The 12,161-nt window shown below is 35.7% G+C and overlaps 1 protein-coding gene across 2 annotated transcripts; it reads left to right on the top strand.

Annotated features, from left to right (window-relative positions):
* The first annotated feature begins 1,794 nt into the window (after positions 1–1,794).
* Positions 1,795–7,765, top strand: LOC119070094 (probable peroxisomal acyl-coenzyme A oxidase 1). Of its 2 annotated transcripts, XM_037174406.1 has the most exons (9): positions 1,795–1,815; positions 5,018–5,151; positions 5,217–5,379; positions 5,456–5,511; positions 5,572–5,634; positions 5,834–5,889; positions 5,944–6,045; positions 6,116–7,306; positions 7,366–7,758. In XM_037174406.1, exons 2-9 carry the CDS (start codon positions 5,025–5,027, stop codon positions 7,624–7,626), a joined length of 2,019 nt encoding a protein of 672 aa, XP_037030301.1. In that variant the 5' UTR covers positions 1,795–1,815; positions 5,018–5,024; the 3' UTR covers positions 7,627–7,758. The 2 variants fall into 2 exon arrangements, with proteins under 2 accessions (XP_037030301.1, XP_037030300.1); XM_037174405.1 differs by lacking the exon at positions 1,795–1,815 and having other exon boundaries at positions 4,934–5,151; positions 7,366–7,765.
* The last annotated feature ends 4,396 nt before the right edge of the window (positions 7,766–12,161 follow it).

Raw genomic sequence — 12,161 nt, 5'->3', positions numbered from 1 at the left:
ATTTATTTGAATGTTTAGACATTTCAATAAATGTTTTGTCTCTATTTTTATTGCTTATAGACAGTGACAACAGAAGATAAGCCATACAAAATACTCATTCAAAATCTATTCCAAGGGTTTTATAATTTCTAATCTAAGACCTGGAGCCGAAGCCTAAAAAATGACATTTTGTTTGTTTCATTTTTAGCTCATCAGGAACTTCTGATTTAGTTCCACATTTTAACAACATAATTTGCCGGCTAATAGGTTTCCATAATTATTGCCCTTTAGGCAATTTTTAGAGCTCTTGCGATAAAGTGTACATAACGCCCGTTTTAGCACATTCAAATCAGAAACGCTTCTTTGTGTGGTGGGCTCATTTTTATTTTTTGTCGTGACCTGGCATAAATGGCACAGCTTTTACTTGCAGCACCCCATGAAAGCAACTCATTTTCTGTTCACATTAACGATAATTTGAGTTTCCTCAGGGCTTCGCTTATGTAAATCATTCGATACCGTCACTACCGGAATTTTTCTTTTTCTTAAATCGAACCACCCAGTTAGGTATATTACATAAATGTGAGAAGTCGGAGAAATAAGGAAGGATATCAAAAGATTGTCGTTATATTTATAGGCTTACAATGAAAGTTAATTAATGCCAAAGTTTATTGAACTAAAACGGAATCTGTACGAACAAAAAAAAACATTTTGGCAAAAAAATTATAAATATTATTCTGCAGTAATCTTTAAGAAGTTTATTTTGTAATTTAGAAACAAAAAACGTTTATGTCACATTACTTATATGTTGTGTATTAAATGGTAACTTCTAATTGTGTCTTTTCTTATTGACGTCACAACACCAATCCATGCAGCGTGATGAGCGCTAAGCTTCATGAAAATACAGCAAAAGCTATCGATACTAAGAGGCTAGAGTAGCGTATCTCGTATTTCATTTTTGTTGATACATTTTCATCGGAATCCTTTTCCAAAAATATTAGCTTTAATAGCTTTAAATAAAAATTAGTTTTGGTTGAACGGTTTGCAGAAACGTGACCCGTTCAACAATATTTTCATATACTGCTCAGTTCTCTGACTGCCTCAAACTGCTAAAATCAAATCTATTTTCAGGTGAAAAGACATCATCACAACGAACCATTTAAATACAAAAACTTTTCAACGATTTTCTCTCATTTAAAATTGTCCTCATTCGTGCCACAACAAAAGTGCTAATTGTTACACACATTTCCATGCTAGATGAAAGCTTGAAAGCCGGTTAATACGTTACCAGCAGATGAAAAATAAGTTTCTTCTTTATGAATACCTCCAAACGAGACTCGCATACATGTGAACAACTGGACCGACTCGTATACCTATAAAAAATTAACGGTGTGTAGGCAACTCGAAATGTTAGTAAATAAAAATAATTTTTCGAAAGTGCACTCAACCATCAGTCTAAAAGTGTGTTTTAATCGATTCTGTTCATGTTTTATTGCGTTATTTTGTTAGATGTGCAAGCACGTATAGTGTGATTTTGGTAAGTAAATAATTTATTGCTATACAACCGTAGAAAATAGACGAAAACTTTTTCACACTTTTTTGTCATATATGACGACTATAGAAGTCACTATAACGACTTAAAATCTATCTTGATCCATTATTTAATCGAATTATTGTAGACAAAATTTCATTAATTCGCCTACATGTATACAATACATTACAACGAAAAGCTCAAAAAGCTTTGCATCGAAATAGGTCTTATCATTTTTCTGATGAAACTCGCTTGTCAGTCGAACTTCATATTTTGTGTCATTAGTGTCTCACGCTGAAAGTACACCGGTAAAATCAAAATTATATTTTGTGCCATAATATTATCTCAATTACCTTGTGTAAGGTCTAACACACTTTTCAACTACTAAGATCGTCGAGTTTTTTGTTTTGTTATTACAAAAAAAAAACAAACTGGCTGTATGTGTGTTATAGTAGTAACTATAAGCGATAACAGCATTCATTAACACTAATAAAATTCATACGTGAATGATAACATTACCGAAGTCATATCGAATGATATTCGGTATTTTTGTTCATTTCTGTTTGTAGTCGCTATGTTACAAAGTTCATTATAATAACTAGCTTCTGACTGAAATTTATTCAAAATCCAACGATCAATTGCATAATATTGTGTATCGGATTCAAGCAATTTGTGCATTTGTTCTTAAAACTATTTTTCGTAAGTTAAATGTAGCAAATGAGAAAAATTTAGACATCAATTTGCTTCAGATGCTTTTCAGCTAGTACTTTCATACATACAACTACTTATACATCTTTATCCCAATTAAACGGATGTGAGTGTCACTACTTCACCCGTGTATGAATGGAACAGCTGAAAAACAGCTGAAGCAAATTGATGTCTGAATTTGACAGGTATCACCTGTATTTAACACTTTGAAATAATAGGTGTAATTGTTAAGATATCTATTCTATGCATAAGCAATTCAAAAAATCTGTTGGATGTTTTAATTAATTTTTCGTAATTCCGGTCCATAATAATCACCTTTCCATGCATCCATTTAATGTCGTTTTGAAGGTATTTATTTCACAGTGCGTTTTTGATTATTTTTTCGCACTTGGGCTTTTTCACATTTTTTTCGCACGCTACATAGCTCAGTACCTTTAAGAAAGACTAAATTTTATAAATAAAAACTTTGCACAGACCAGGATTTGAACATCCAACACCAAAATTCTTCCAAACACCAAGCAACGACCGTAGCCATTCGGCTACAGAGTCACACAATTATACAGAACGTATTGTTGAAGCGTACATACTAAGCATTGACTACTTGATTTTATTTAGCGCGTCTCTATACATCCTATTGCAATGTGTATATAGAACAGGTTGCTTGATCGTGCAAATGAAGTCATGTTTGCATGTGAATGTTTGGTAGAAATTTTGGTAATATTTTGCATTGGAAAGGTGATTATGGCCCGAAATTGCGAATTTGCCGGTATTTTTTCGCACACGACGTCTTGTCGACCTCGGCTTCGCCTCGGATCGACAATCGACATCTAGTGCGAAAAATACCTTCATACCTACCTTGGTAGATAAATAACTATTGTATGTCTCTGTGTGGTAAGACTTACATTATGCATCAGCTCAGAGAGGGGGTCTGGATTTATCTTTGAATTGACTCATAAAAATGATATGCACCTATGTCCAAATGTTTATTTTGACGATTTGGATAAATTAAGATTGGCTCACCTAGTTTGTGTATATTACGTAGGTGGAAGCACGGGGTTTCAGGGGGTTTCGAACATTTAGTTTTTTCATGTTGCAGATATTGCAGTGTCAAATTCTGTCCAAGATGTGACATATTTGCAAGGTATTGGCCTTTTTCACAAAGTATAATCAGCGTAACCTTCGTAAAAAGAATCTTGAATCTGACAAGAGCACGTGTGCCAACGTGTAAAAAACAATTGTTCAAAACCCCCTGCTGAACCGTGGCGATCCTCTTGTCAAACGGACAGTACATAAACAAATTCCATCATTTATTATGATCCGCGCCTTCGGCTTAGGATCACAATCACCAACTCGTCCAAATTTGGACACAGGTGCATAACATTTATAAAAAAATTTAAAAATTTACAAAGATAACTCGGATAACTAACTTAAGGTTTTTGACCGAGAGTTGCGATAGCGAAAATGTTATCGTGAGTTGCTTATGGAGATTGACGGTCCACGGAAAACCGTGATCTGTGCTATGGCGTTTCTAGTAGCATCAACTATTGGTCTGTCGATTTTATATGAAATACCCCAAGCCACGGTCACCGTAACACTAGTCTCAATGTACAAAAACATTGATTTAAAATGAAAAATCCATTTAAAATTAATTAATTACGATGCCAAAGGATCAATCTTCACTATAAAAGTGATATTTACTCCTTTACGTGAATAGGTTTCAAGCACTAACGCTTCCAAAATGAAAATATTTCGATTCCCCCAACTCTCAGTCAAATATCTTCTCAACAAATTGAGCTCCCAAGTCAAACATGTTGGATTTTAAGGTTGACCATAGGGTAGCTGCCAAACTCTAATATTTTAGCTCTGATATACACATTTGTAATTGTTGAGCTTTTCTTGGATTCAGCGGCGTTGTATTGACGAAAGAAAACAAGGACAATCATCAGAATCTGACTTCTGTTGATTATTGTGCAATAAATTAGTAAATCTCTGTTTTTAGTTAAAGAATAGCCTGATGAAGAGGTGAATAAACCTCGAAATGCTCGAAAATCCTCGTTTTCTTTCGTCAATACAACGCCACGCCGCTGAATCCAAGAAAAGCTCAACATCTATACATGAACGGCGAAGAAACAAAACCACACATTTGTAAAACATTTTAAAGCTCTCGATTGTGATTGTATCTCAGAAAACCTTTCGCTACGATACTCAAACACCATTGCTTCCCCGCAATAATGTCATAGGATGAACAGACATTAATTGAAATTGACATTGTAATTTATCATTCTTTACGTCTGTCTTACAGTTTTCTTCTATTTATCATTTTGTTTGTATGAGTGGACCGGCTGAAAAACAGCTGAAGCAAATTCTTGTCTAAATTTCATTGACGTCCACTGTACTGAACTGTTCGTTTTTCTTAGACACAACAGTTAACTTCATGCATATTTTAGTACCAAGGCGGGCAATTATCAATTTTCCGCCACAGACAAGGTTGCTTAATGCATAAAATCAGCCGATAAAGTCATGCGTTTCTTGATTGCGATGTTTGTTATCGTACCAACTAAGTGTCCATTTTTCACGTATACACTCTCATGAAAATTAAGTTGATGAGATTGTTGAGAAAGATGATAAAATTTTGCCCTGATAAGCAGTCACTTTGGACCTCAATATAAAGTAAATACAAGAGTTATAGCGATAAGATATATGCGTTGTTTTTTACCGTTTTTTTTTAGAAGTCATGTTCTGTTAAGAGTTTTCGCATTTTGTAACAGTAATCTGTATAAACCAGTCTTATTGCTACCGTAGCCACATAATGAGTGCCGCTCCAAAGATCAACAAAGATTTGAAAGAGGAACGTGAGAAGGTTACGTTTGAAATCGAAGAATTTACCAAATGGTATCATGGAGGGGTAAAGGAGCTTCAAGAAAAGCGATTTCTTGGTAATGGTTTCACTTTTAAATGAAATTTTTGTTGTAAAAATTCACTAGCAATCTTGTACTTGCAGAGAACTATTTCCTATCCGATCCCGATTTAATTCAAGGTGATGTCGATCCTAGTTATTTGAGCCACAAAGAAAAGTACGAAGAAGCCATTCGAAGGGTGGTGGTGATTCTGAGGAGAATCGAAAAGCTCAAGTCCGAAGGTCACAATATCGACAACATTCATAAGTAAAATATCCACACACACACACACACATTGAAGTTGCAGCATGATCGTTCCTTAATAACACTCATTTCTTTGCAGTAAAATTTTTGGATCAATGATAATATCGAATGTCTTCAAAGAAGGGAGCCCGTTAGGTAACGGCGATGATAATTTGTACTTTTATTCAGAAAAATAATGTCACAAGTGTTCTACAGTTACTCACATCGGTATGTTTGGACAGGCATTGGCGTCACTCGGAACACCGGAGCAGCATTCAGGTGTGTCTTTGTGTTTGTTCAATAATTACAGTCAGTAGAGTTGAAAATCGTTTAGTTAGGTGGAGCTTTCGTTTTTCATCAAATCTGTAAGCTTCACCTACAGCGATATCAGTTGTTTTGGAAGTACGCCCAGGGACTTGCGTCACTTTTACTCTTTGAGTGTTTTTGACTGATATTCCCCTTTTTTTTATTCCCTCAGAATGGCTTGAACGGGCGCTGAACTGTAGGATTTGGGGTTCGTATGTACAGACCGAGGTAATACAGTGCGTGTCCCTACCAAAACCTTTTTTTAAAACCAATTTCTGTTAGCTCGGTCATGGGACTTTCGTTCGTGGCTTGGAAACGACAGCAACCTATGACCCGACAACAAAGGAATTCGTTATCAACTCACCAACTACAAGTTCGTACAAGGTATCACACATCCGTTTCCCCATTTCTCCTTATTATTCTCTAATTCAGATTTTTCTTTTCAATAATTTAGTGGTGGCCGGGCGGTTTAGGCCACACTGTAAATCATGTAGTAGTTTTTGCACAGCTATACTCGCTCGGAAAACATCACGGCATCCAGCCATTCATTGTACAAGTTAGAGAATTTGAAACGCACAAGCCAATGAAGGGCATAATAATTGGAGAGATCGGCAACAAAGTCGGATTCAATTCGGTTAATAACGGTTTCCTGGCTTTCCAGAGTGTTCGAATTCCGCTTAAGAATATGTTAATGCGAAATGCTAGGGTGTCGGAGAACGGAGAGTTCGTCAAAAGTTCGCAGAGTGCCGTCCTAAATTACGGCGTAATGACACTGGTACGCGTTGACATTGTTAAGGGCATGGGGGATCAATTGTCCAAAGCCGTGACCATAGCAATGAGATACTCAACAGTACGTCGTCAAAGTCCGATTGATCCGAGCTTACCGGAACCGAAAATCATCGAACATGTGACGCAACAAATGAAATTATTTCCGGCCATAGTGAAGGTCGTTGCTATTAAATGTGCTGCTAATAGTCTGATTCAATTGTTTTCGGATGTGACGGCAGAGGTTGAAAGAGGCGATCTAACTCGATTGCCGGAGCTACATTCACTTTCCTGCTGCTTGAAAGTTTTGACTACAGATGAAGTAGCACAGTCAGTCCAAATTTGTCGCCTCGCTTGCGGAGGTCATGGTTTTTTGAATTCATCAGGTTTTAATGATATTTACGGGCATGTGGCTGCCGCTCAGCATTATGAAGGAGAAAATACGGTTCTATTGTTGCAAACTGCAAGATACTTGACCAAAGCATGGTCTCTGACTTTACAGGGTCAAAAGTTGGTGCCGTCCGTGGAATACTTGGCGAATTACGTAAATACGAGTGGGCGCTTAGAGAAATGGGAAGGATCGCCCAGTGGAATTCTTAAGGCATTCCAAGCCGCTACAGCAGGCCAGCTTTCTTTAGCGTACAAACATCTGGAGCAACGGAAGAAAACTCTTTCGCCAGAACTAGCAACAAGTCAGACTGCCATCGAATTGGCGAAAGTCTCTCAATTACATTGCCAAGTTTTCTTATTGCAATCGATTATTTTGTCAGTGAGGAAGATGACGAGATATATATCAAAGCCTTTAGCCGCAGTTTTCCAAGACATTCTGGAACTTTATGCCTATGATCTTGCACTACGATATCTAGGAAGTTTATTGCAGGTGAGTGGTTAAGAGAACTGCAATTAAGAAATGTACTAATCATCACAACTGATTAACAGTTTGTCAGCATTTCCTCGACCGAAATGGAGAAGTTGCAGCTGGACTTCGAGGTTTCTTTGAAGAAATTTAGAAACAATGCAATCGGTATTGTCGATGGCTTCGACATTCCTGATTCCATTTTGGGATCAACACTTGGCGCGTACGATGGAAACGTCTACGAACGAATGCTAAATGCAGCTAAAAAGTCGCCATTGAATCAGGAAGATGTGAACAAATCGTTCCACTTGTATTTGAAGCCTTTTATCAAATCGAATTTGTAAAAAGTGTAAATTGGGCTTATGGAGATTTTGATCGATTTGGCATAATGGCAGCGGATGTAAATTTTTAAGTTCGAAATATCTTTAGACAGGGTGAATGGAGGACAGATATGTGAGATGAATAAATGTTGGTGCAAATTAACCTGTTAGATTTTCTCTTACTGCAAAATGTCAAAGACGTTTTAAAACCGGAACGAAACTGGATCTTGGGCCATCACTTACATCCACACAATTTTTAACTGTGTCTGACGGTTGCATTTACACTATCAGGCGGATAGTATCATCCATAGCTAACGATAGCCATCATAGCATAAATCCTAAGAAATTGAAGTGGTAAACATTTACGGAGTTTCATAAGTAGTAAAAGCCGATTCTAATTAAGCAGGCGACTTCATTCCATGATCTTTCGGTAGGAGGACCTGAAGGGTCGCTAAATGAAAGATGTCGTCATAGTCATCCGAATATTTATCTCTTTCAGACCAGACGAGTTCGATATATTTGAGGTAAATACGGTAAATACGAGGTATTTTGTTTTAAGTGATGAACTTTGCAACCAAACATTATCCAGTTTGTAATGAAATCCCAAACTTATTTGGATGAGTTATCAGTCGAACAGTTGGTCGATATCATTAGATATCGATTCAGATGTGATTGTATTTTCTGAATCTATAAAAACGCAACTAACTTCACGATGTCTGGACTACAAAACGACCTGGTTTCATCCACAGTTTTTTTTTAAACTGGGTTCTAACCTGCCGGGTTTAAAAAAATCCTGTCACCATTTTAATTAATTAGAAATTCATATCCGACCAGAGGTTGGGAATCGTAATCTTTAGACAGAATATTATCAAGAATGAAGGATTGTTTTTTAGGTTGAAGCTTGGTGGTTCACTAGATTATTCATAAAATGAAACTTTAGGCAAAATGAGCTACGGTGTAGAAGTTAACGAAATCATATTTCGAACTATTTCAATCCAATTCAATCCTCACGTACTTGAATTATTAATTTTATACGGAGACGGGGTGTGTCAAAAATGATCGGTATGTTTTCATCTGCTTCAAATTTGTTCATCTTTGTTAACGTCTACCGCGAAGGTTGTATCGAATTAATCTAGAAACCGAAGACTTTTCAGTTAAACGTCTCAGTATAAAAAAATGATAGATAAGGGGCAGACGTGTCTTAAAACGTTTCCTATCATCAATGAAGTCGTTGTAAACGAACTAGTTTCAAACTAGATATTTTCAAGCTCTGATTACTCTCCTAGTAAATAAACGACTTTGTAATAAAATCTGGTTGGATTTTTCGCTTGGAAGGAAATTGTTAAAGGAACTAGTTGGTAGTTCTCAGTTCGTTTTCAACAGGGTGTTTTGAACATGCATTTTTTTCGAAATTTACACACTGAACATTCTGTTTCTTGATTATATATTTTAAAAATATTCAAAATAAATAGAAATATCCACAATATAATGTCTGCTGATTGAACTCTAACTCTCGTATCAGTTGACAGTCATTGACGTTATTGAAATATTTTAATAAACAAAATGGATTTTGAACTAATTAGTGACATTCACAGTACACTACACATGTGAATGTCTACCTGCCTGCACAGGTAAGTACTTATCGAAAACTTTACACACCAAAAATTATTTTGTTAGCGTCGCAACCACACATCAAAGTAGTATTACTTTTGTAAAGTTAGAACGAGTCTATTTCACTAAAAATCGTTATAGCAATCGAAATTCTGTACATTGAAAAGGTCTACTCAATTTACATAATATGAGGCTAGTGTAGCATCCTTCTCAACGAAATTTTTGATCAAATTTCAAATAAAAATGTAATATAAGGAACAAATGAATGTACCCATATCAAGACCAAGACCTGTGTGCGACATTATCACCAAAGAAATAGCAGTTAGGGAGGGGTGGTTTTCACGAATGGCGTTTTTTGGCAACACTATGGGTTATAACACACATAGTAGTTCTATTTTGTATTTCTACAATCTTCGATTCATAATTGGTGGCGTCACGATTTTCTACATAGTTTTGTATTTGTCATAGTAATTAGTAAAATCTTGCTTCATAATCATCATCATTCATCATCATCATCATCATCATCATCATTCATCATCATCATCATTCATCATGCATCATCATTCATCATCATCTGTCATCTTACTCCTCGAGGAAGCATAGTGAGTCTACAAATTGTCGCCATCGGATTCTGGGCGAGTTCCTTCCGTCTATTCTTTCTCGGCTTTCCTCGATTCGTCGACTACTGTTCGTTTCCATTTTATTTTCGGCATACTATTCTCGTGGTTCCAGTCCAATACGGTTTTCGCGTTGCTTCCTACAGGACGTTTTATTGGGTGTCCGATTAAATCTTGCTTCAATACTCTGCTGTAATACTACCCGATTCACATCGCTCTAAACGAACAAATTTTATGGTATTGCAGATAAATATGCAACGTAAAAAACAAAAACAAATGAAATTGTGGGACCAGTGTGCGACGTTGTACCTTAAACGATATGTACTTAAAAAGCTGTTAAGAAATCTTTTTTTTGCGTTTTGTTAAATTTTTGACGCATTTATGAAATGAACATGAGCCACAACGATCGAATGCCTGTAATAAAGCCTATTTTTAGAAACATTTAAGTTGACATTCGTCCACATTTTTGGAATATTTTTATATTTAAAGTAATAAAAAACCAATAAAATAATTTTTGTTATTATATAAAATGGAATAGATAATTAAAGCAAATCTTTTGTCATTTTTATTATTAATTTGCCCGAATCAACTTAGTATAATTCAATTGGCACACACGCAAAGAATATCTTATCCGAGATCTTATGTTAGGGTATACTAATACAGTTTGGCCTCAAAGAATAAAAGCATCACTCATCACTGTTCCCGATAAAATCGATCCCAACTGAGCGTCAACACATTCACATTTCCATACCGGTTCTAACTCAGTTACACACACAAATGGTGACACAAATTTAAATTCAATTTTGTTTTACTGCCTACATTTAGTTGATTTTATTTTTAAATTAAATTTTATTCTCGCCGATAAGACGGTATACGAGGTTCATTTTATAGCTTTCAAATTTAAGTTTCGTAAAACCAACACATTTTATTTTTGCTAATTATTTTATTGGTTTAGTTCCATAATTTATCAACTGCAAATTATGTATTTTATAGTAGAAAAGTTGCAGCACGTGTGCCGAAACTTTTTACATTTGGCACCAAATAAATAAATAGCTGTGACAACTATTATCTGTTATCCGTAAAAACTGCATAAATAAACGTAAAGCTTTTATCAATGAGGTCTTATACAGCAAAATGGATGTAACATAAAATGAAGTAAAACATTTACCTCTTCAAAAAAGTTGCATTAACTGATGTAAAATAACTAAACATACTTTTTGAGACAAAATAGAAATCATCCACGTGTGATACAGCCTTTGAAATTCGCAGGCATCTAGTTGAATGACTATGCCTCATACAAGATGTTTGTTGGTAGTCATGAATGTCATGATTGGTATCGCTGTGAAGCTTACATCTCAGGCTAAACAGCAACTATATTTTTGTGTTCAAACGAGTCACCAGTAGGGTCCAAACAGTCTTCGAAGCTGCCCGCAGGTCACAAAAAAACGAAAAATCGATCTAATTAAAAATTTTCCCATCGAAACATTTTGGGAATAGTCATTTCGTCATCCTGGGAGGCCCCTGAGCACATTCCCATAAAAATATCCCATGTGCACGAGAGGTCGAATAAAAAAATTTTAAAGCTCACCGTGAATAGATCTGATAGTAAAAATCATTGTGAGAAAGGTTAGGGAACTGAACAACATATGGTTAAGAAACGTTTGATAGGTTAATCCAGTAAAAATTAGAATTAAAAAAGTGTTAATAACGAAAAGGACAAAAGTGGAAGCAAAATAAAATGATCGACTCTGAGTGTATCCAGATTTGGAAGCCCATACCACCCATTTGAACTGTTTATGTTGCATTTGTTAGGTTTATTATCTGTAAACAGTTCCGATTCACACGCATAAGCTCGACTTCGAAGTATAAACGTAATACACCGACAAAAACATTGTGAATTTTATACAAATCGATCGAAAGCTTGTTATTTAGTTCTTTACTCGTTTCCAAATCACGATACGATAAAAATCTTCATAATCGATCTACGTGCATGGAAATAATGTTTTCTTCCCGGTAGCCAAGTCAAAACTTCCCGGGATCTGAAAATTTTGACAAAAATTTGCCGGTGAGTCGCAATTAACTTCCCGGTGGCGCGAATATTATTTCCCAAGCCCTTTCTAGTCCTTTGTGCAGATTTAAGTGTAACATTAGTTTTTACAATGCAACAACCTTTTCGTGACTTTCTTCCGAAAGAATTTTAACTCATCAATTTGTCGAAGAGAATGTTTGTAAAGATGCTAACTGCACAAGCCCATCCTTTGATAAAACAGATATAAACTCATTGGAAAATTATCTTCTGTTCTGTTCTAATCTGCCAGATATGTTGGGCAT

The sequence above is a fragment of the Bradysia coprophila genome, assembly GCF_014529535.1.
Source record: "Bradysia coprophila strain Holo2 chromosome X unlocalized genomic scaffold, BU_Bcop_v1 contig_45, whole genome shotgun sequence".
NCBI lineage: Eukaryota > Metazoa > Arthropoda > Insecta > Diptera > Sciaridae > Bradysia > Bradysia coprophila.
This window is presented reverse-complemented; position numbering and strand designations above follow the sequence as displayed.

Bases quoted from the DNA above. Each gene is read 5' to 3' on its own strand.
- LOC119070094 (XM_037174405.1), top strand. From the start codon at position 5,025: ATGAGTGCCGCTCCAAAGATCAACAAAGATTTGAAAGAGGAACGTGAG. The intron at 6,046-6,115 runs GTATCACACATC...TCAATAATTTAG, and splicing joins CAACTACAAGTTCGTACAAG to TGGTGGCCGGGCGGTTTAGG. The intron at 7,307-7,365 runs GTGAGTGGTTAA...ACTGATTAACAG, and splicing joins ATCTAGGAAGTTTATTGCAG to TTTGTCAGCATTTCCTCGAC.